Consider the following 25,591-nt stretch of genomic DNA (forward strand, 5'->3'; position numbering starts at 1 on the left):
CCCGGCCGGACCTCATGGGCGAAGGCCTAGCCACCAGGTGCTCGCCCACGGGCCCCAGCCCCAGGCCTGGCTCCAGGGCGGGGCCCCGGTAACCCTCTGGGCCGGGTATGCCAGCTCTTGTTATTTTCCATCATGAAGGGTCTTTTGAACCGTTCTTCGTCTGACCCTTTGCCCAGAACCAATCTGCCATGGGAAACCCTACCAGGGGCAAAATGCCCCCAACAGCACAGCTCCTAGGGTCATTACCTCCTCAACCTCCTCCACCACAATAAGGTGACGGTTCTCGGAGGAAAAAAACAAAAAACAAAAGAAAAGAGTTCAAAACATTTGGCCCTAATATAGCTCCATAGTTTTCTGGCACAAGAATTGTTTTTTTTTTTTGTTTGTTTGTTTTGGTGTGTGTGCATATGGGACATTCTACCGATTTTGTGTGCTGTCCCTTAACAAAAAAAAACAACAAAAATAATAAAATTGAGTATTCAGACATAGATATTTACAAAGATTATGTTATGACCTATTTAAACCCAGGACATTAAATGAAAAAGTGATACACTAAATATATACAAAATCACCATTTATAGGGTACTTTCTATTGGGAAGTAGCTGTCCCCAACCCTCACCTCTAAAATTCAATTCATGTAAATAACACTTAAAACATTTTTCATATATTTTTTTTTCAAAAGTCTAATTTAAAACATCTTTGTGATTAAGTTTAAACATTAGTTGAAAGATTTAGATGTATTGTGGGATTAATTTTTAAATTAAGAAACTATGTTTAAAAAATAGTGTCCCTTGTTTTCATGTCACTACCAAAACACAAGAGTTTTAATGCTCTGGTTGAGTCTGGATTTTAGCCACACCCCTGAATTTCTGAGAAGGGGGGTAGTACTGCACCCCTGTCCCACATGGCTGCATGGTAAGTCGCTGAATCCCATCATTTTTTAAATAAATGTCTTCCAAAGTCTGAAAATCAGTGTGTAACTTTTAAAATTGTCACTATCGAACACATGTTCTCTTCAATTATGTAAAAATTTGGGGGTTTATGCAAAATATTATGTTTTTCTGTGTGAACAACTCTTCAAACGTGTTTGTTAGCCATGTGACTGCTAGCATTCTTTAGTTATCCTGAAAAATAGCTAGGCATGTCACTACCGAAACAGTCACTACTGAAACCTATGGTAAAGTTTCGGTAGTGACATGATCATTTCGGTAGTGACAAAATGGAATGGTCAGTAGTTAAACCCCATAATTTTGTGGTCCAAAGTCTTGCTCTTCTCTGCTCTGCTCTACCCTGGTCTACTCTACTCTGCTTTACTCTATACTCTACTCTTCTCTACTCTACTCTGCTTTACTCTATTCTGCTCTACTCTACTATACTCTGCTCTACTATACTTTGCTCTACTCTACTCTGCTCTGCTCTACTTTGCTCGACTATACTTTGCTCTACTCTACTCTGCTCTACACTGCTCTACTCTGTTCTGTTCTACTCTGCTCTACTCTATTCTGCTCTACTCTGTTCTACTCTGCTCTACTTTGCTCTACTCTACTATACGCTACTCTGTTCTACTCTGCTCTATTTTGCACTACTCTGCTCTACTATACTCTACTCTGCTCTACTCTACTCTGTTCTGCTCTACTCTACTCTGCTATACTGTGCTCTATTCTATAAGCTGCTCTACTCTACTATGCTCCACTCTACTCTACTCTATTCTGCTCTGGTCTACTCTATTCTATTCTCCTCTGCTTTGCTCTACTCTACTATGCTCTGCTATACTCTATACTCTGTTCTACTCTGTTCTACTCTGCTCTACTTTGCTCTACTCTGCTCTACTATGCTCTACTATACTCTTCTCTACTCTGCTCTACTCTACTATGCTCCGCTCTACTCTACTCTATTCTGCTCTACTATGCTCTACTATACTCTTCTCTACTCTGCTCTGCTCTACTATGCTCTACTCTACTCTATTCTGCTCTGCTCTACTCTACTATACTCTGCTCTATTCTATAATCTGCTCTACTCTACTATGCTCCGCTCTACTCTACTCTATTCTGCTCTGCTTTGCTCTACTCTACTCTGCTCTACTATACTCTTCTCTACTCTGTTCTACTCTGCTCTGCTCTATATATATATATATATATATATATACACACAGTACAGGCCAGAAGTTTGGACACACCTTCTCATTCAATGCGTTTTCTTTATTTTCATGACTATTTACATTGTAGATTCTCACTGAAGGCATCAAAACTATGAATGAACACATGTGGAGTTATGTACTTAACAAAAAAAGGTGAAATAACTGAAAACATGTTTTATATTCTAGTTTCTTCAAAATAGCCACCCTTTGCTCTGATTACTGCTTTGCACACTCTTGGCATTCTCTCGATGAGCTTCAAGAGATAGTCACCTGAAATGGTTTCCACTTCACAGGTGTGCCTTATCAGGGTTAATTAGTGGAATTTCTTGCTTTATCAATGGGGTTGGGACCATCAGTTGTGTTGTGCAGAAGTCAGGTTAATACACAGCCGACAGCCCTATTGGACAACTGTTAAAATTCATATTATGGCAAGAACCAATCAGCTAACTAAAGAAAACGAGTGGCCATCATTACTTTAAGAAATGAAGGTCAGTCAGTCTGGAAAATTGCAAAACTTTAAATGTGTCCCCAAGTGGAGTCAAAAACCATCAAGCGCTACAAACGAAACTGGCACACATGAGGACCGACCCAGGAAAGGAAGACCAAGAGTCACCTCTGCTTCTGAGGATAAGTTCATCCAGTCACCAGCCTCAGAAATCGCAAGTTAACAGCAGCTCAGATCAGAGACCAGATGAATGCCACACAGAGTTCTAGCAGCAGACCCATCTCTAGAACAACTGTTAAGAGGAGACTGCGCGAATCAGGCCTTCATGGTCAAATAGCTGCTAGGAAACCACTGCTAAGGAGAGGCAACAAGCAGAAGAGATTTGTTTGGGCCAAGAAACACAAGGAATGGACATTAGACCAGTGGAAATCTGTGCTTTGGTCTGATGAGTCCAAATTTGAGATCTTTGGTTCCAACCGGCGTGTCTTTGTGAGACGCAGAAAAGGTGAACGGATGGATTCCACATGCCTGGTTCCCACTGTGAAGCATGGAGGAGGAGGTGTGATGGTGTGGGGGTGTTTTGCTGGTGACACTGTTGGGGATTTATTCAAAATTGAAGGCACACTGAACCAGCATGGCTACCACAGCATCCTGCAGCGACATGCCATCCCATCCGGTTTGCTTTTAGTTGGACGATCATTTATTTTTCAACAGGACAATGACCCCAAACACACCTCCAGGCTGTGTAAGGGCTATTTGACCAAGAAGGAGAGTGATGGAGTGCTGCGGCAGATGATCTGGCCTCCACAGTCACCGGACCTGAACCCAATCGAGATGGTTTGGGGTGAGCTGGACCGCAGAGTGAAGGCAAAGGGCCAACAAGTGCTAAACACCTCTGGGAACTCCTTCAAGACTGTTGGAAAACCATTTCAGGTGACTACCTCTTGAAGCTCATGGAGAGAATGCCAAGAGTGTGCAAAGCAGTAATCAGAGCAAAGGGTGGCTATTTTGAAGAAACTAGAATATAAAACATGTTTTCAGTTATTTCACCTTTTTTTGTTAAGTACATAACTCCACATGTTCATTCATAGTTTTGATGCCTTCAGTGAGAATCTACAATGTAAATAGTCATGAAAATAAAGAAAACGCATTGAATGAGAAGGTGTGTCCAAACTTTTGGCCTGTACTGTATATATATATATATATATATATATATATATATATATATTTATGTATCAGTGGTGGAAAAAAGTTTTCGGACACCCTTAAACTTTTACACAATCTCAAATATTATCATGAAATATTTGTGGAAAAATCTTTTTTGTGTTTCAAAAGGTGTGGCTGCATTAGACAGATACAAACAAATACAAATTCTATTTTTTTGTTTATTGTTTACAAGACAAACTAACAAAACTAAATTCTTGACAGTTTCAATATGTCAGTTCTCAACATTGTCGGTATCAAAGTCAACAAATAACAAAGAATGTGTTCAAAAGTGAACAAAAAATAAATAGACCATCACATCATCAAATTAATATTTAGTAGTCCTGCCATAGGCACGTAGTAGAGCTCTAATCCTGACTGGCATGTTCCCCCTCGAGCCTTTCACACTGTTGAGGGGTAATCTTGTCCCGTTCTTCTTGAATTACTGCTTTTAATCCTTCTAAATTCTTTGGTTTATGCTTTGAAACAGACTTTTTCAGAATCCACCACAGATTTTCAATGGGGCTCATGTCCGGGGATTGAGCTGGCCACTTTAAGACCTGGATACTGTGCTCCTGCAGCCAAGTTCTACTGGCCTTGGATGTGTGGCAAGGGGCATTATCTTGTTGAAACATCCAGTTTTTACCTCGACGGAACAGTGCACGCGCAGAAGGGAGCATGTGGGTTTCGAGAATGGTACAATACTTGGTAGAGTTCAATGTGCCATCACAGACAGTGAGATGACCAACACCAGCAGCACTCATGCATCTCCAAACCATGATACTGCCTCCACCATGCTTGACAGCAGGTACTGTACATGCTGGAGATAATGCTTCGCCTGGCCTTCTGCGTACCCTCACATTAGTAGGAGGAAGATAAAGCTGGAAACTGGACTCATCTGACCACAAAATCTTTTTCCAATTCCTGGCTGTCCAGTTCTTGTGTGCCTGGGCCCAACGACGCCGGGTAACCTCTGTCTCTCATTGATCAGGGGCTTCTTGATAGCCTTGTAGGACCTTAAGCCATGATCTAAAAGTCGGCCACGTACAGTGCGGGTGGAACACTGGACACCAGTTTGGTTTGACCACTGCTGCTGAAGCTCCTGTGATATCATTCGGCGGTTTTGCCTGCACATGCGGATCAGGATGCGGTCATTTCTTGCTGAAGAAACCCTTGGACGCCCAGATCTTGGTTTGTCTTCCAAGCTGTTGGTTCATCTGTATTTCTGCAGAGTGTATCCAACTGCTGAAGGACTGCATCTGCACTTCCTGGCTATCTGGCGGCAGCTGTACCCTTCCTGGCTGAGAATCTTTATCTTCAGGCGTGTTTCCTGCGTTAGGTTCCTTGTTTTAGCCATTGTTGTGTCTGAAGAACTTTCAAATGTGCTGGCTTTATGTAGACACGAAGCTTGGCAACAAAAATTGTGTCTTTTAATAAAAAGAACGACCTTCATCACTGGTACCAAAATGACCCAATACTCAAAATTTCCTATGTATTTTTATGGAACCAATCAATTTTAAGTTTTTAATGGCTTTTTAGGATTTATTTAGTATTTTGGCTGTGACTGTACTAAAAGAAATTGCACTTGAAGACCTAAGAGTGATTCTTAATGCAATATTTCACAAATGCATGGGGTGTCCGAAAACTTTTTTCCACCACTGTATATACACAGCCATGTGAAAAAAATAGGACACCCTATGAAAGCCTGTGTGTGTGTTTTTTTTTTGTTTTTTTTTACATATTTGGACATATGGGTATTTAATATCAATTTTAACAATACTGAGAGATTCAAGAAATGTAACTAACTAAATTAAAACTGAAGAAAAGACTTTTTAAAACTTTCTGTAAAATGTAATTTAAAAACAATGCAGTATCTGGTGAGGAATAAATTAGGACACCCCCACATTTATTTCCACTTAAAATGGCTAAAATCACACACAGTTGTATCACATCAGGTGCACATGATTAGAACAATGTTACTCAGCATTTTGAGGGCAGCTTGCCCTATTTAAACCTCAGACATTTAGTTTGGTGTGCTCCTGACTTTTGAAGTGAGAGTGAACACCATGCTGAGATCAAAAGAGCTTTCTGTTGCCATCAGACAGAAGATTGTAGCAGCTTATGAGTCTGGCAAGGGATTTAAAAGAATTTGAAATCAGCCATTCCACTGTCCAGATAATAGTCTACAAGTGGAGGACATTCAAAACAACTGCCAACATGCCCAGGTCTGGCTCATCTTGATCCCACTGAGATACTGTGGGGTGATTTTGCTGCACATACAAGAAACCCCTCAAACATCTCACAGCTGAAGGAATTCTGTGCTGAGGAGTGGGGCAAACTTTCCGATGTCAGAGACTGGTAGATGGCTACAAGAAGTGTCTCACTGAAGTTATTTCAGCCAAAGGGGGTAACACTAGCTATTACGGGGTAGGGTGTCCTAACTTTTTCTTCTAATTTAGCAGTCTTTAATGATTTGGTACTGTGAACGACAACGCAAATGCTAATGCTAGTTTGCTAACTAGCTAATTTGCAATCGTCATTTTCAGTAAATGCACAACGGCTGTGTTTGGTTTGAGACAACACTACCCTGTTGAAATTTGCACACTATACCAATAAGTACATAGTGCACATAGTATACTACATGAAGTGTACTAATAGAAGTACGCAATTTGAGACACAGCATGTGTTTATAGCATCAAATAACGAATTAAAACCAAACTAATCGGAGAAAATGAACACTTGAGCATACATTAGGGGGATAAGAACTACCTAAAATGACAGAAACCAATTATGTATGTGCTCTATGGTGGATACTGTCGCTGTCCCCAACGGTATATTTGTTTTCTAACTGGCGTAGCATATGTTCCTTATGTTAGCATTTAAGCTATATGAAACTAGCTAAAGTTAGCTTACATGCTAACATGAAATTCTGAATTGCAGCCACAACGGCCCTTCCAATGTTTTCAGCTAAATCCCCAGACATGTTGGCATGTTGCCAAGCAAGGAAAGGACAATAAAAACTCAAAGTACAAGTCAAATAAAATTTCCCCAGACATGGTTTCTGTCATTTTAGGTAGTTCTTATCACGGTGATGTATACTCAAGTGTTCATTTTCCCTGATAAGTTTGGTTTTAATTCATCATTTGATGCTATACTACTGTTACAGAGACTGTTAGCATTACACAGCTAACATCACCTTACAGTTATTAATGGGTTTACTGACAAAGGCAAACTGTTTCGGTGTGAGTTTTTTTAGGACTATTTAACAGCTCAGTGTTATACGTTTTCTGCTGTTGCTGTGTTAACTTCATATGGGGTTTAGTTGTCTGTGACAGGGGGCCAAACAAGGGCTGAGAAAGTCCTCACACAGCCGCACCCCAAACTACATAAGCGCTTCGCTAACTTTTAGCAACAATAGTTTTTCTGTGTTTTACAACTAAATCAACCACTACGTTACTGGCCGCCTGAGAGTGAAAGACTCCTGTGAACACTTCGGTCACCCCAAAAGCCATTTTTACACATTCTCTGTCGTTTTCTGGACACCGGAGCGACTGCAGCTACCTGGCAGCTCACTGGTTTCTCCCGGACACTCATTCATCTCAACGGGCCCAGTGTTTGGGCCCGTGCCGGTAACTCCAGCTTTCTGCTGGATCCAAACCCACCCTGATCTGTGACAACACAACGCTGCAGACTCCTTTTGGAGTCCTTGTGCGTAAGTTTTCTATTGTGGCTCATACCAATTGCTAAAAAGCTAGAGAAAGTAGCTTCTTGGCAAATATAAACACTATGCCATCACACATTACACCATTGTTGCCATAGTTTTTTTTGTTTCCTAGGCTACCCCATCTGCTCCCCATGGGTCCACTCACCACTCCACATGACTGTGACAGCTGCCTCCATAAGTCCCAGAAGATCACGGAGCTGGAGTGGTGCATTTCCAACCTCTACTGGATCAGAAATGAAGAATCTCTCCTCGACTCTGTGGTTGCCATAGGTCCTCCAGGCAACCCTGCAGATCTGGACTCCACCCTCCCAGAGCATGATGCAGCCACCACAGCTGTATCAAGGCTGGCCTCCTCAGCTCCAGCTCCACATCTCCCTGCTGAGAACTCGTGGCTGTTGCTGGGGGCCAGGCCAAAATGGGCGAATAGGAGTGCAAAGGCTACATTCACCTTCAGTCCAAATCCAAGGCTCAGAGCTAACAGTTCCTCTCCCAACCAAGTCCACAGTATCTGTCACAGTATATGTCAGTATCTGGAAAAGGGCGAGAGAGGTCCAGCCCGATATCTTCCCCTTCACCTTCCATCTTCACCTTGTGAGCTCCAACTGGAAAACAGGTATGATATCCTGAGTGTTGAGGAATTCCCTCCACTACAAACTGTCCATTCTCCTTTTGTTTACTCTGTGACTACGCTGCCAGCAGCCCGGGGGGTTGGTGGGTCTGCTCCGGGACCCTCATTCTGTGACCACCTCCTCCCAGTGTACGATCGTGACGGAGGCTGCTCTCAGGGCAAGACGCTCCGGTGGTCTTCCCCGCCTTCAAAGGACTCGGGAGCCCCCAACCACCACTGAGGCTGTGACCTCACCACACACCAACACCTCCCTCAGAGCAGCGGTGCTCGCCTCCTCGTCCTCACCCTTTGTTCCCCCAACTACTGCCATAGTAGGTGACTCCATAATAAGCAACATTCTCTCTTTTAATTCCACCACTCACTGTCTTCCAGGAGCCATTGTCACAAAAATTATAGATAAACTCCCAAATCTACTGCAAAAATTGAATTTCCTCTCTGGGATTAATAAACTATATAAAATTAAAAATTAAATTTCCACACTCCATTAAATGTCTCATTTTGCACATTGGAGCCAACGATGTGGTCCGGGGTCAGTCTGAGCGGCTAAAGAGCGACTTTAACAGTCTGTTCAATGCCTTAAAAGACCACGGGAAGTCAGTCTTCATCAGCGGCCCTCTTCCCACACTTGGCTTCGGCGGAGCGGTTAAGTAGGCACCTCCACCTCCATTCTTGGATCGAGGCCGCCTGCACTATCCACGGTTTTTATTTTATAGAAAATTTTAACTTATTTTGGAACCGCCCCTCGTTCTGTTGGCATGATGGACTTCACCCGAGCAAGTTAGGAAGCCGCATGCTAGCAGCTAATATACAGCATACTTTACATACCATGCCACTCATACATGCTTGACTGTTTACATGCCACACCCCCTCCTCAGCGCCCGCCTCTTCTTCTACAAAACCTTCTGTGGTCACTGCCTCCTGTAGCTACTCCCCCTACAGGCTCCAGCTGCCACTAGCCTCTACAGACAAAAAAACCCCCTCCCAGCTTCCTATTGCCCAAACTACTGGTCTTGTCCCTACCGTCCCCACTGTCCTACTAAATTTTGCAAACCTCAAAAATCTTGTCAACATCAAATGCAACTCAGAGCCCACTCTCATACCTGTCTTAATGAATAACAGACATTACAGACATCAAAACCACACAGTCCACAACTTCCGGTACATGCAGCCACTGTCAAAAACATCCACTGTCTGCAGTGCTGGTCCCACGTCCCTCAAGCTGGCATTGTTGAATGCACACTCGATCTCCAACAAATCATTCATTCGGAATGATTTTTTCATCACTAAGGATTTAGATTTTATGTTTTTCACCGAGACCTGGCAAAGGGATGAAGAATATGTGTCCATGAAGGAGCTATGCCCGCCTGATTGCTCATTCATATGTGCCCCAAGGACCACTGGCAATGGTGGTGGCCTTGCTTTGTTGTATAAAGACAGTTTCTCCTCATGAGTGAACCGCGGAACTCCTCATTTGAACTGTTAAATTCCAAAGTTAGCCACTCTAACCCGTTTTATTGTATTTTAATTTAGCGCCCTCCTCGTCTTAATGGCCCTTATCTGGTTGAATTCCTTGACCTCTTAGCTTCCATCACTAAATTTGAGAGAATTTAAATGCTTGGCGATTTGAATGTGCCTGTAGATGACACCACAAACAGCTTTGTTAAAAACATTATAAATCTCACAGAATCTTTTAATTTTGCTCAACATGTCAATGGCCCGACACACGTTGGACCTTGTTTTTACACTTGGTTTGGACATTGATTGTATCATCTTTGGAGCTGCTTGTCACCGATCATAACTGCATCCTTTTTAACTTGTCTGTTATCTCTGATTGTTCAACCAGTAAGCGTATGAAACTGTCCCGTATGTTAAACAACCTCTCTGCTGAGAAATTTTCCACTGCTTTTGACAGTGTGGTGCAGCCTTTCAGTATTGAAGTAGATGTTGATTTTCAAGCTTTAACTTTAAACTCACACTGCTCTGCCATTCTTGATGAGATTGCTCCTTTAAAGCCTTGTACTATTCCTGCTGCTAATCCCACTCCCTGGTTAAATGATGACATCCATGGCCTTAGCTGCAAATGTCAGAGAGCTGAGCGCTTGTGAAAATCAACCAAGCTTCTTGTACATCGTCTTCACTTTAAAGAACTGTTAGTTGAATTCAATTCTGTGGTTAAGGTGACCAGAGCCTCTTATTTTGCAAATCTTATCTCCTCCAATCAGAGAAATCCAAGGGTCATTTTTGACACCATAGAAACATTACTGGTGCGCAACCACCTCTGATAAGGACTGTAGTAATTTTTTTTGTTTTTTGTGAACAAGGTCGCCAGTGTCAAGGCCAGTATGGCGCCCTCCTTCACCTCCTCCCTTCCTTCCTGATCCTCCCAAACTAGAGCTTAGATCGGGCCCAAAAAATTCAGCCCGACCCGGCCCGGGCCCATGCATGTTATGTCTGAGACCAGCCCAGCACGTCCAATTAACTGTAATTTTGGGCCCGAGCCCGATTTAAACCCGACATTTTTCAGTAAGTTTGCTGTTATAATTAACGCTAAGGACACACTCAGCACGTTAGTGCCGCGGAAGTCCTGCGAGTGTACTCGCAAGCGCTTGACTGTCCACACAGGCAGCGCATTTCACCTGCGCTCTCCGCGCCGGTTAATCATCAACTCCACTCCTCTGTTCCCGTCAGTACTTGTTTTTTCACTTCAACAGGTCATTTTAAACATGGGTAAGTCCATATTTTCATCGTTTTTTATAACTTAATAAGTTAATGCCAATTTGTCATTGCATGTCCACGTATTGAGCATGTTGGGTAAACACTGAATGAATAGGGCATATTTTTTGGAGGCACGGCAAGCCGCTGTCCCTCCTACTTATCTCTACCCCTTAAAAAGTCTGATCTTGACCCCTCTGTCCTTAGCAACTATTGGCCCATTTCCAAGCTGCCCTTTGTCTCTAAAATTTTAGAAAAAGTTGTGGCGAACCAGTTAGTCACTGCTTTGGACAGATTCAATATTTTTGACAAATTTCAGTCTGGTTATTGTCAGTTACATTCCACAGAAACCGCTCTTCTCAGGGTCTCCAATGACATTATGATGGCCTCTGATGCTGGTAAGTGCATGATCCTGGTTCTGCTTTATCTCAGTGTAGCCTTTAACACGGTTGATCACCACATCCTTGTAGACAGGCTGAGGGACTGGGTAGCATCTCAGGGACCACCCTTCACTGGTTTAAATCCTGTCTGATAAATCACTCTCTGTGGCTGTTGGCCCTCATAAGTCAGAGTCTGTCCCCCCCCTGGTGCGGGGTTCCCCAAGGTTCAGTTTTAGGGCCTATACTTTTCGCGCTATACATGCTTCCTCTCAGAGATGTCATCAGCAATTTTGAAAGTATCTCATACCACATGTATGCGGATGACCTTTAGTTATATTTTTCTTTTAACCCTGATAGGACAGACGGAATAGATGCACTGCAGGATTGTTTGACTGTAATTATGGACTGGATGGCTAGTAAATTTCAGTTGAATGCAGCCAAAACTAAAGTATTAATTGTTACCCCTGACATCTCAGCCTCTGAAGTGGCCAGCTACTTAGGCTGCCTTACTACATATGTGCACCATAGTTTGAGAAACCTTGGGGTCATATTTAGTAGGCTTGGGCGATTGGACGAATACATCGCCAATCGCCCATCGGCTGAGTCCATCATGGTTGGTTTCATTTTTGGCGATTTGTTTGGGCGATTTTTGTCATTTTATTTTGCTAAATTAATGGTCTGTCTCCACAGAATTCAACTTGGTACATATATTTCTTAATTACTATGTAGAGCACAATTCAAAGTGTGCGTGTATTGGAACTGGCAGCTTAACACTGATTTGCGACAAGTCTTTCACAACACATCAGTTTCAATTTGTACATTAAAGACCACAGTCAGAGGATAAGGCGCAGGTAAATATATTCAAACAGGATAAACAGTTGGTCGGTCCACAAAAGTTACACAGTAACAGTAGCCTATAATAACAAATAAGTAAATATAAACGAAGGACATTGGAAAAATAAAGTGCAAAATCACACAATCTCATAAAATAATAATGTCCACTCCCTTTGCGCTGTCTTTATAATAATGCCGTTGCGGATGTGGCAGAAAAAAAGTTGCTGAGTTGTTTTTCTGACATGAGGTGGTGTTCATGTGAATTATTCCATTCTGAAAATCATTTTTCGATTTTTTCCGACATCACATGAATGCAACATCCCCCCTCTTTTTTTTTTTTTTTTTTTTCTTTCCTTCGCCACACACACAACTGCCGAATATATCGGCAGCCGTCGGTTGATGGGCTGCCAGTGGCCGGTTGGAAATTTTTAACATATTGCCCAACCGTAATATTTAGTCAGACCATGCTTCTTGATAAGCACATCAAAACTATAACTCGCTCCTGCTTTTTCCACCTCAAAAACATTTCCAAACTCAGATCCATAGTATCTCACCTGTCTCAACAAAACTTTATTAGATCACCTCCAATTAGTCCAGAACGTTGCCGCTTCTGTCTAGATCTCACAGATTCAGACATATCTGAATCTTTGGCATTCTTGCACTGGCTCCCTGTTAATTTCAGGATTCAATACAAAATTCTAACTGTTACTTACAGTGCCCTCCCTGGTCATACACCTGCTTACTTGGTAGATCTTGTGTCTTTTCACTGTCCTGTTAAGTCACTGCGGCCTGCTGACCGCCTTCTACTTGCTGTCCCTCATACAAAAATAAAAACTAAAGGTGATTGAGCATTTGAGTCCATTGCTCCTAAATGGTGGAATGCACTTCCATATGAGCTTAGAGCTGCGTCTTCATTTTTAAAAGGCAGTTAAAAACACACCTGTTTAGGCTTGCATTCCAGTAATATTCTATTATATTGTCTGTATTTTGCTGCATTTTATTTTTTTTGTAATTTGTTTTATGTATTTGCTATGACTCTGTTGTTTTTGTGAGTCCTCTCTGTGAGAAGTGCTATAAATAAAATTTACTTACTTACTTACTTACTTACTATAAACACAGTCTGACCACCCGGGCTTTTATTTTACTTACGGCGACAGGCAGTGGGCATTTGCATATTAGCTAAAAATGTAGTTTCACCAAGCACATTTAGATTTAACATTTAGATTAGATTAGATGTTTAGATTAACTGTGAAACATTTTAAATATTGCTGTAATTGTGGTAAAAAGTGACTTTAAAAAATTCACACCACTTTTTTAAATGTTGTTTGAAGCTAAATGTAGCAAATTGTTGCTGTTAATTTCAGTGTGAGCCACTTTACAAACGGGACCCCATACCGTACTGCCGTATTGGGTATGGTTAACATTACCACGTCAATTAGCCAATGTGGAAAATACTATGCCTTCATGGCTTAAAATTGTTACCACTATGCCTCTCGCTGACTCACTCATATTCACTGTGTTCTTGCTGCAGCACTGCAGCATCCAATACAAGCGTACAGAGGAAACACAAGATGATGGCTAGTGCCTTTATGACGTCAGATTTTATTCTATATATTCTGACTTTTGTTCAGTATATTCAAGGTTCATTCCATATATTCAAGGTTCATTCCATCTATTCTGACATTCATTCCATATATTCAAGGTTCATTCAATACATTCGGGCTTTCATTCTATGTATTTAGACTTTCATCCCATATATTCGGGCTTTCATTCTATGTATTTAGACATTCATTCCATATATTCAAGTTTCGTTAAATATATTCTGACTTTCATTCATTCCATATATTCAAACTTAATATTATATATTTATATGTATATACAGTACAGGCCAAAAGTTTGGACACACCTTCTCATTCAATGCGTTTTCTTTATTTTCATGACTATTTACATTGTAGATTCTCACTGAAGGCATCAAAACTATGAATGAACACATGTGGAGTTATGTACTTAACAAAAAAAGGTGAAATAACTGAAAACATGTTTTATATTCTAGTTTCTTCAAAATAGCCACCCTTTGCTCTGATTACTGCTTTGCACACTCTTGGCATTCTCTCGATGAGCTTCAAGAGATAGTCACCTGAAATGGTTTCCACTTCACAGGTGTGCCTTATCAGGGTTAATTAGTGGAATTTCTTGCTTTATCAATGGGGTTGGGACCATCAGTTGTGTTGTGCAGAAGTCAGGTTAATACACAGCCGACAGCCCTATTGGACAACTGTTAAAATTCATATTATGGCAAGAACCAATCAGCTAACTAAAGAAAAACGAGTGGCCATCATTACTTTAAGAAATGAAGGTCAGTCAGTCTGGAAAATTGCAAAAACTTTAAATGTGTCCCCAAGTGGAGTCGCAAAAACCATCAAGCGCTACAACGAAACTGGCACACATGAGGACCGACCCAGGAAAGGAAGATCAAGAGTCACCCCTGCTTCTGAGGATAAGTTCATCCGAGTCACCAGCCTCAGAAATCGCAAGTTAACAGCAGCTCAGATCAGAGATCAGATGAATGCCACACAGAGTTCTAGCAGCAGACCCATCTCTAGAACAACTGTTAAGAGGAGACTGCGCGAATCAGGCCTTCATGGTCAAATAGCTGCTAGGAAACCACTGCTAAGGAGAGGCAACAAGCAGAAGAGATTTGTTTGGGCCAAGAAACACAAGGAATGGACATTAGACCAGTGGAAATCTGTGCTTTGGTCTGATGAGTCCAAATTTGAGATCTTTGGTTCCAACCGCCGTGTCTTTGTGAGACGCAGAAAAAGTGAACGGATGGATTCCACATGCCTGGTTCCCACTGTGAAGCATGGAGGAGGAGGTGTGATGGTGTGGGGGTGTTTTGCTGGTGACACTGTTGGGGATTTATTCAAAATTGAAGGCACACTGAACCAGCATGGCTACCACAGCATCCTGCAGCGACATGCCATCCCATCCGGTTTGCGTTTAGTTGGACGATCATTTATTTTTCAACAGGACAGTGACCCCAAACACACCTCCAGGCTGTGTAAGGGCTATTTGACCAAGAAGGAGAGTGATGGAGTGCTGCGGCAGATGACCTGGCCTCCACAGTCACCGGACCTGAACCCAATCGAGATGGTTTGGGGTGAGCTGGACCGCAGAGTGAAGGCAAAGGGGCCAACAAGTGCTAAACACCTCTGGGAACTCCTTCAAGACTGTTGGAAAACCATTTCAGGTGACTACCTCTTGAAGCTCATGGAGAGAATGCCAAGAGTGTGCAAAGCAGTAATCAGAGCAAAGGGTGGCTATTTTGAAGAAACTAGAATATAAAACATGTTTTCAGTTATTTCACCTTTTTTTGTTAAGTACATAACTCCACATGTGTTCATTCATAGTTTTGATGCCTTCAGTGAGAATCTACAATGTAAATAGTCATGAAAATAAAGAAAACACATTGAATGAGAAGGTGTGTCCAAACTTTTGGCCTGTACTGTATATAGACATAAATATAGATAAAGGCCTTCTCCCAACTAAGAATTTTTTAAATTATATCAGGTCACATTGTTACTAACATTGTTAACACTGTGCTACATTACAGAGAAGCGGTACTAATAAACCTTACTTCATGTAGGCCTATATTTTATCTATAAGTGAATGTCACACACTGAGCAAGCCGCCTGTTAATTATGTGTGATTGTATGGCAAGCCGTTTTAACATTTAATTGCTAAGTTTGACTATCCGGAATTACCATTATAGATATCAACAATGTCATTTTGACTAGTAGTAATGTCATTGTGACTAGTATGAATTTTAATTGAAGATATCTATAATGTCATTCTGACTAGTCAAAACTGAATTACAGATATCTATAACGTCATTCTGACTAGTAAAAACTGAATTACAGATATCTGACTAGTCAAAACTGAATTACAGATATCTATAACGTCATTCTGACTAGTCAAAACTACAGTTACAGATATCTGTAATTCAGTTTTGACTAGTAAGATTCAAACTATTTTTGCCATTCATGTGTATGGGGTTTGTCATTATAGATATCTACAATTACATTATGACTATCTATAATTCCAGTTTGAGATATCTACAACATCATTTTGACTAGTCATAATTCAGTTGCGGGTATCTACAACGTCATTTTGACTAGTCATAATTCAGTTGCGGATATCTACAACGTCATTTTGATTTGTCACAATTCAGTTGCGGATATCTACAACGTCATTTTGACTAGTCATAATTCGAATTCAAGATATCTACAACGTCATTCTGACTATCTGAAACTCAATTCAAGATATCTAGAAAAGACCATGTAGATATCTTCAATTGTTGATAATTAAAGATATCTTGAACTTGAATTAGGACTAGTCAAAATTAAATTGTAGATATCTCATTGGAGATATCTATAATGACAAACCCCATACACATGAATGGCAAAAGTAGTTTGAATCTTACTAGTCAGAACTGAATTACAGATATCTGTAATTAGAGTTTTGACTAGTCAAAATCTAATTACAGATATCTTGAATAAGAGTTTTGACTAGGCAAAATTATGTTGCAGATATCAGTAATGAATATCCAGTCTAGCAATTAAATGTTAAAACGGCTTGCCATAGTGATTGTGCTTCGTGGCTAATGGGCATGTAGCTACTTAGATGTTTCAGATGATTCGTCGTGTTTGTAGTCAACAGAGTTGGGCATATGGCGTTACAAAGTAGCAAGTAGAAAGTCATTACTTCACATAAAAGATTGTGGAGTCATAAAAACGTGCCATGACTTGGTTGACAGACATGACATACTACACGATGGTACTCACCAATTATCACCATTCGTCTTTCACAATGTGTGTGATGTCATCAGGTTATTCTTGTCCTATTTTTATTACTTTTACTATCATCTGAGTCACTGTGTCTGTTCATGTGCCAGCCGAAATGTTGTTGTAGTCACCTAAAAGCAGCAGCAGATGGCAGGAGCTTTATTTGAAGTACCGTACGCAAACATTCAAGCTACTGTATCCTCCACAACCAAGTTCCTACAAATGTTTCACAATGAAAGCCTGTTTAGAAAATGGAGGGATTCTCTTGGCCAAGGTTATAAGGGGCTTTTAATTTGAAACAAGTTCAGAAAAGTGTTGAGTTTAAAATGACGGCGCGATGCATTAACTTTATAAAGACAGCAGGAGCGGATAAAACGTAAATATATAAAAACACAGAGGGATTAATAAATAACGGCCCTTTCAGAATGTAGTCTGTTTCACATGAAGCTGGGAGCCTCTGCAGTTGTGGTGAGTAAAAGCCCCGCCATTATTTTTTAATGTTATTACTTTATATCCATCTCCATTTTGAGGACGTAACATTGTTTTCTAGCTTGATGCTAATGACAGTAATCACCGGGTTGACCAAGTGCCTCTGCTGTTTCACACCATCATTTCCCCATTTACTCTGTGTGGTAACATCCCTAGAGGAAATATTAAAAACACTGGGGTGTTGTTGTCATACAGTTGTCTACCGCAGCAGATCGTTCTGTGTTTCTACTGGTCAAAGTGACGGCTGTGATGGGAGAATTGAATCTCAGTGAAGGGCAAGTGGTCCATAACTTTAATTTTGGAGACAAAAAATGTAGGCTTAGCGCCCTGTTGTCTATTGCCCAATAGGAAATGTAGAATACTTAAAGGTACTTTGAAAGTGCTTGAGTTACTTTACTCAGTAATGCAGTAAAGTAACTGGTTATTTTTCAAAAAGGTAATGCAGTAAAGTGATTTGATTACTTTTAAAGTAACCCTTACCCAACTCTGGTAGTCAACGGATGATAGGCAAAGTTTTGCCTGCAGAGTTTAGATATCACCTGGGGTTTGTCTTTCACCTTCTCAAAATGATCCCACACTTTGGATTTCTTGCCCCACATGTTATTAACTAGCCTGTGTAATAACCGCAGGTACCAACCTTTAAAATTAACATGACTTCTGTCTGACTGCTGAGCGTGGCCACTTCCTGTGTCTGTCCTTTAAAATTAAATTACCACGTGCAGTCATATTTATTTATTCTGTACAGCACTTTGGTCCACTGTGGTTGTTTTAAAGTGCTTAACAAATAAAGTTGGATTGGACTGGATATAGGTTTTGATTTATTTTGACAGGCTCCTAACAGAGTTTCATGTTTGTTTTTTGTTTTGTTTTTTGCAACTAAGCGACCAATGAAATCTTGGCGACTAATGACATTTCTGGTCAGCTAACATTTGGTTGACTGTTAGGGGACAGCCCTAATATACTTACTATACACGTTATTTGTGAGTGAAATACGTTAAGGGGTGGTTTGTTGATCTTTAATTGGCTCCAGACCCCTGCAACCCTTAGTAGGATAAATGGTTACAGATAATAGATGAATGGGTAAAATAATCTAGGTTTAAGTTGTACCATTCTCCCATTTTAAACACATTATTTCACACTAGTTCAAGTCAGCTCATCATCTGATCACACTGGCTTTCCTCCCTAGTCTTTTTTTTCTCACTCTGTTTAAATGTTTTGGTGGATTGGCTCGCAGTTCTTATGTATGACACTGGGGGGCAGCACTGACATGCTTCACAGGCTGGTATCTGAGTGCAGGGGACTGAGTGGTTTGCACTTGCTCAGATGTTATTTGTTGTCAGGGAAACTGCTTCATAGCTCACACTGATGGGTTCCATTTGCTTTGCCTTATAAAGATAACATAATGGTTAAAACAAAGTCAGATGATGATAATTTTAGCTTTAAATGTTGCTAGTTAAACCCTCTGAAGAGGTGTTTGTCCAAATTACTAATCCAGTTGTCTGTTTTGTGGTGTTCATTTCCACCCTGTCTCTCTATTTGTCTGTCTCTGTCTGTAGGAAGAGACAGTGGCAGAGCTAAGGACAGTGGAATCAGAGGCAGCATCTTACTTGGACCAGATCTCCAGATATTACATCACAAGAGCCAAGCTTGTCTCCAAAATTGTCAAATACCCTCATGTGGTGGGTTGTGTGTGTCTGTGTAGTAGATAAGCGCAGTCTAGCTCTTGTTGAGAAAACATGTTAGGTTGTATTCATGATTAACTGTCCGTGTCTCTACTCTGCAGGAGGACTACAGGAGGACCATATCAGAGATAGATGAAAAGGAGTACATCAGTTTGAAAATCATTGTTTCAGAGCTCAGGAATCAATATGTGAGTGCTGATGTGTCTTTTTGAATCCTCATCTAAACAAGCTGCAGTCAAACAGGGTAACAAGTTACTTACCTGCAGAGCCTGATGTCTAGGTTATGGGGGAGTTATCAGAACTCCTCTGCACAATATATTCAATAAAGGGTAACAGAACAGTGTGTGTGTGTGTGTGTGTGTGTGTGTGTGTGTGTGTGTGTGTGTGTGCGAGTGTGCACGCGCACAATGCCATTAAACACCATCAACGTGCATTTTACTGATATGCCAATATGCCTTTGTTTGTCTTGTCTCTCACATAGTGTTGTCCTTGTCATGTATTTCACTTGTTTCATCATGTGGATTTGGGCGTGGTTTCATCTAAAGTGGGCTGGAAAATGACAGAGGCACCGTGGAGAGTGCCTCCAGAAGCTGAAATAAAAAAAGCTTTAATAACAAAGGCAAGGCTGGGAGGCGGGAGCTGGGATATGCCCGGTAACTCCTTTGTGCTGGGGATATGGGTGTAGTTGTTTTTTGTTCATGGAGGCTGTCACCATACACACTGATCAGCCAAAACATTAAAAATACTGGCTGGTAAAGTGAATAACTTTAATCATCTCATTACACTGCAATGTTTTGCTGGGAAACCTGAGGTCTTGGCATTGCAGACCAAGTACAAGCGCTCATGGCAATGGCAATCCCCAATGGCATTGGCTCCCCCCAGCAGGACAATGCTCCATGCCACACACCATAAAAACTGCTCAGGAATGGCCAGAGGAACGTAACAAAGAGCTCAAGGCATCCACTGACACTACTTAAAGGATCAACCGCCAATGCCCTGGTGCCAGACACCACAAACACCCAACTGAGGTCCTGTGTCCATGCCTTGACAAATCAAAGCCAAGTCTGATTCAAATTGGCCCAACCATGGATCGGGTGAATCAGGGGTACCAGCATGTCCCATGAATGCTCGATCAGGTTGGGATCACTGGATTTTGAAGCCAAGTCGACACCTTGAGCTCCTTGTCACGTTCCTTGGGCCACTCCTGAGCTCTTTTTATGGTGTGACATTATTCACTTCACCAGTCAGTGGTTTTAACCTTTTTGGCTGATTATTGTACACTTGTCACCAAATCAACCAATAGCAAAATTAATTGCAATTGCAGGGTTTCATGCATATTTCACTGTTAAAAAGCTATCTGTTCAGACTGGCATTTCCCTAGTTTCCAAGTCATTTTTCATTTTTACTTTCTTTTTATTATCATTGTTACTTTTCAGTACTGTAAAGCGTTTTTGAGTATCCTGAAGAGCGCAATATAAATCTGATCCATTATTGTTATTCATTATTATTATATTTACAACACAAAAGGAATAGAATAGAAAGAGCTTTATTTATCCCTGAGGGGAAATTTAGCTGTCCAGCAGCTCATAAAAGACAAAAGACAAAATGAAATACGTTAAAATAAGTGTACAAATAGAAATTAAATTAAGATAAAATTAAATTGTCCATTACACAGTCCAGCCAATTGTGGCTAATGTAATGTGTGCAAGTGTGTGTGCCTCGATTCTGGAGGTGTTAAAAAGTCTTATTTCCATGGGGACGAAGGATCTCCTGAAATGCTCTGTTCTGCAATACAGTGAGATGAGCTGACTGCTGCAGCTGCTCCTCTGTTGCTCCAGGAGGCTGTGGAAAGGGTGTCTGCTATTGTTCAATATAGCTTTCAGTTTGTTCAATGTGCCCCTCTCCACCACAGTTCTTAGTGGGTCCAGTCTCCTGCCGAGCACTGAGCCAGCTTTTTTAACCACCTTGTCCAAACGCTTAGTGTTTATGTCTGTCAAGCTGCTTCCCAACCAGTGTTGGGTAAGGGTTACTTTAAAAGTAATCAAAGTACGTTAAAGTGTTACTTTTTAAAAAAGTAACCAGTTACTTTACTGCGTTACTCCCTGAGTAAAGTAACTCAGTTACTTTAAAAGTACTTCCAACGTTACTCCCTGAGAAAAGTAACTCAAGCACTTTTAAAGTACTTTTGAGTATTCTACATTTCCTATTGGGCAATGGACCACAGGGCGCTAAGCCTACATTTTTTGTCTCCAAAATTAAAGTTATGGACCACTTGCCCTTCACTGAGATCCAATTCTCCCATCACAGCCGTCACTTTGACCAGTAGAAACACAGAACGATCTACTGCCATAGACAACTGTATGACAACAACACCCCAGCGTTTTTAATATTTCCTCTAGGGATGTTACCACACAGAGTAAAAGGGGGAAATGATGGTGTCAAACAGCAGAAGATACATTAGCGTGATAGTTTACATATGGCGCTTCAAATGTAGCTCCTGCCATCTGCTGGCGCTTTTAGGTGACTACAACAACATGTCAGCTGGCACATGAACAGACACAGTGACTCAAATAATAGTGAAAGTAATAAAAACAGGACAAGAATAACCCGATGACATCACACACGCCGTGAAAGACGACCGGGGATAATTGGTGAGTACCAGCGTGTGGTGTGTAGCAGGCATAATGCAAGTCCTGACTCTGAAATATGTCTGTCAGCGAGTCCTACTCCACCTATTTAGACTCCACCGTAGACAACGGCAGTATTTCTCTGACCACGTAGCGAGCCACAAGCTCCGTGGCTTCTTTCAGACTGACAGGTTTAACGTTATCTCCGTTATTAGAACCAAACAACAGCCGTTGCTGTTTCGGAGCTGAAGGACCAGCGTTCTCCTGACCGCTCCTGATACAAGTCACAATAGCTGTGTCGTCATAGTATTTTTGTATGTGGCAGGACTCTGAGTTGGACTTAAAGTCTGCTGTGTAGAGCGGAACAGGAACGGTGCTAAACAGTTCGCTGTGAAGCACCAGTGCTGCTCCTGACCATCCTAGCTTCCAAGCCTGACATGCTGAGGCCGCTCTGTCAGGTATTCTGTTATCCAGGAGGTGAGGAAGTGATCTACTCCCATCCCCTCCAACCGGTCTCTCAGTATGGGGGGCTGGATAATATTTAACGCAAGGAAAAGGAAAGTCAAGGAAAAGCATCCTCACAACACCCGGCTCCTCCAAGTAGGTGTAGGCCGGATGCAGCATGTAAAGAACTGCATCTTCCACTCCCATGTGCTCCTGATAGGCAAACTGGAGAGGGTCCAAAGCATCAGTGACCTCTGACTTCAGGAAACTGAAGGCGCTCCAGGGTCTTTATAATGTGTGATGTTAAGGCCACCGGTCGGTAGTCATTTAACTTGGCCTGGCGCCCCACTTTGGGCACCAGTACGAGACAAGATCTTTTCCACTGCACCAGGACTTTGCCTGTTCTAAGACTCCTGTTAAAGAGCCACTGTTAACCCCCTAAGCCTAACCCACAATATGTATAATTCAAATACTTTGCACTTAAATGTAAAAGTTTGAACCGGAATCTATTAGCAACACTCCTAAATACCCAGATGGTTTTAAAAATTGTTCAAATACTCTTTAAGTCAGATGTGAGCAGTCCAATATTAACCTTGGTATTTCTGCTTGTTGCTTTCAGGTGATACTTCATGATATGATCCTGAAGAATATTGAGAAGATCAAGAAACCCAGAAATAGCAACTCTGAAGCTCTTTACTGATAACCCCTACACACGCACGCACGCATACACAAACACACACGCACACACACACACACACACACACACACACACATACACACATCCAAAACATCAGCTGCAGGTCAGTTAGCTAGAATTAGAATTAAGCTAGAATTATTAGTCAGTGCTAGTCTCGCTTACCAGACCTTTCTCAAGAAAAGAAAGGTCTGGCTGGGCCGACTCTCACTTTAAGATTGGAGAAAAAAATGCCCCGGCTTTTTGTATTTCTTTCAACCAATCACAGTCGTTCTTGGCGGTGCCACAGCAACGGTGCGCTTGCAAAAATATTGCTGGGGGGAAACAGGTTTTGGTGTAACACGCCCACAAAAATATCGCCTACAGGACGCGAACCTTGGCAGAAAAATGGCTACATCCCCGCAAGATCAAACACTGCAAAAGCTAGTAAAGGACATGTTGAAAACTGCTACACAGCCGGAGGTGGTAGGGTGGGACTTCAGCGGGTGGCTCGTTCCGCCCAATGAGAGGCTGATCTATGCAGCGAACTTCTGCCCACTCAGACTAAGTCAGTACTGACCAATAATTCTAGCTTTTTTGCAGTAGTCTACCTGATGGTTTAGGGTTGTATAACTCCAGGACAATTCACAATGTGTCAAATAAGTTACTGCCTTTGGACTGATAGCCTGCTGATATTCAGTACTGAAAACTTCAACATGAATGGTGCTCGCTACTTTATATGTAAAACCCCAGCTGTCTGGGTCAACAGTGAGCTTGAGGAAGCTATAAAAATGCATTTGAAAAAAATATATCATCTACACGCACATGCACATAGTTTTCAGCTGTTGTGGGATCCTCCTCTGTTTGTTTTTGGCCTTATTCTGCAGTCACCTACATACTTTCTGACAAGTAACCCTCAGTTTTGGCTTCCCAGAACTCTGGAATCTGACCTCAGACTCTTTTTCCTGCAAGTATCCCGACTCCATGCTGCTGTTACAAAGACCACCTACATGGCCTGCCTCCTATCTGCTCCACAGGGACTGAAGCTCCAAGATTCCTGCTGGTTTCTCTTCCTGTCTGAGTTGTTTGCTCTTGTGAATGCCATGCCTCTCCCAGGATTTATTACGTGTTTTTTCTTTTTTTTTGCTTCATGTAGCCCAAAAAGAAACCTGGCTGGATGTGTGTTCTTCTACATAATGTGCCTACATGTTTCTATCTGTTGTGATCAAGCAGGCTTGAACCGGGTCTCAAAACAGTTTGTCAAATATCAAAAGTCAGGTTCCATTTAGCTGTTACTATTTTTTATGTTTTAAAGGCCCTGCACAGCCCTGGTCAGGGGTAGGCAACCTGCGGCTCCGGAGCCACATGCAGCTCTTTAGACCCTCTCCAGTGGCTTCTTGTGGCTTTGACATAAAAGTATCTGCAAACAAATATCAGTTATTTTTTAACATTCAGATTTTCATTTGTCATTGTTGTAGGTCAAGAGTGATTATTGCATTCTTCAGCTATAAAAATGTGCAGCCTATACTCAAATTAAAAAATGTTTAAACGTTTCATCAACTAAAATGTGCTCCATATGTCTACGACCTGGCACTTTTCCTCTAAATTTTGAAGAATTTCAGTAGTGGTGGCAAGCCTGGAGTCTCTCTAGCAAGGCTAGCAATGGATTCCAAATCCAAAAAAGGAAAAGTCTTGAAGGAAAATAAAAGATTTAATCATGTGTGGACAGATTCATTTGCTTTCACCACCAACACTGCATATAACTTAATGATTAGAAATAACCCACTGCAGAGTAGCCACTTTGTAGTAAATCATATTAAGTGAATGCAAAATGTGTTTTTTATGTTATTTTAAGTTTGTAAGCTAACAAAGTGGTAGTGGAACAGACCTCTGACCATGCATGCATGCAGGTAAGGGTTTTTATTCATGCCAACTCATAATTCTTTCGAATAAACTGGAATGCAAGCCATGTAGCCTGACCTAAAATACACCCTGGCTGCAGTCAGACCTGATAACACTGGGTATCTTTAAAGAATGGGGTGAGGTGTTTTACAGTCATTAGTGTAATAACCAACTCCCATTCACTTTGTGCAAAGTTCTATCGTTTTCAACTCTGACTTTTTTTTAAATCCACTTTTCTTTATATTGGAAGCCTTGTACTATTATAATTCAGCTGAATTTTAGAATGTCTTTCAACACATAACAAGGACTATGGGTTTTGTCCCGCTTCTCATACATTGGAATCGCATCAGGAAGGGATCTCATTGCCAGTATGGACAGGAGGAACAGTTACAGCCAACAATATCTTTTTCAATTCACATATGGTCATCTGATTACTGTATTAAGATAAAAAATTGTTTTAGAACCTATCATTTGATTTTCTCCTACGTTCAAACAGCATGTTGAATTTCAAATAAAAAGTGACAGTCATAATACAGGTGTGTGACTGTGTCAATGCATGTGTTCAACTGCTCCTTAATACAAATACCTAATAAATAAATCACATGGCAGCAACTCAGTGCATTTAGGCATGTAGACATGGTCAAGATGACCTGCTGAAGTTCAAAACCAAGCATCAGAATGAGGAAGAAAGGTGATTTAAGTGACTGAACCGGCATGGCTGTTAGTGCAAGAAGGCCTAGTATTTCAGAAACTGCTGATCTACTGGGATTTTCACGCACAGCCATCTCTAGCGTCTAGCAAATGCCTTGTTGATACCAGAGGTCAGTGGAGAAGGGCTAAACCCTGAAATAAAGGTCAATTTAAAA

The 25,591-nt window shown here is 41.4% G+C and overlaps 1 protein-coding gene across 1 annotated transcript in view; it reads left to right on the plus strand.

The window, feature by feature from the left end:
- LOC125878867 (proteasome activator complex subunit 3-like) overlaps nucleotides 1–25,246 on the plus strand; it is a 52,776-nt gene extending 27,530 nt beyond the window's left edge. Inside the window, exons 8-10 of the mRNA XM_049560332.1 lie at nucleotides 18,954–19,076; nucleotides 19,181–19,267; nucleotides 22,770–25,246. Coding sequence (XP_049416289.1) covers nucleotides 18,954–19,076; nucleotides 19,181–19,267; nucleotides 22,770–22,850 — 291 coding nt within the window. The 3' untranslated portion in view covers nucleotides 22,851–25,246. The remainder of the gene's footprint in view (nucleotides 1–18,953; nucleotides 19,077–19,180; nucleotides 19,268–22,769) is intronic.
- The last annotated feature ends 345 nt before the right edge of the window (nucleotides 25,247–25,591 follow it).

The sequence above is a fragment of the Epinephelus fuscoguttatus genome, linkage group LG19 (genome assembly GCF_011397635.1).
Source record: "Epinephelus fuscoguttatus linkage group LG19, E.fuscoguttatus.final_Chr_v1".
Taxonomy (NCBI): domain Eukaryota; kingdom Metazoa; phylum Chordata; class Actinopteri; order Perciformes; family Serranidae; genus Epinephelus; species Epinephelus fuscoguttatus.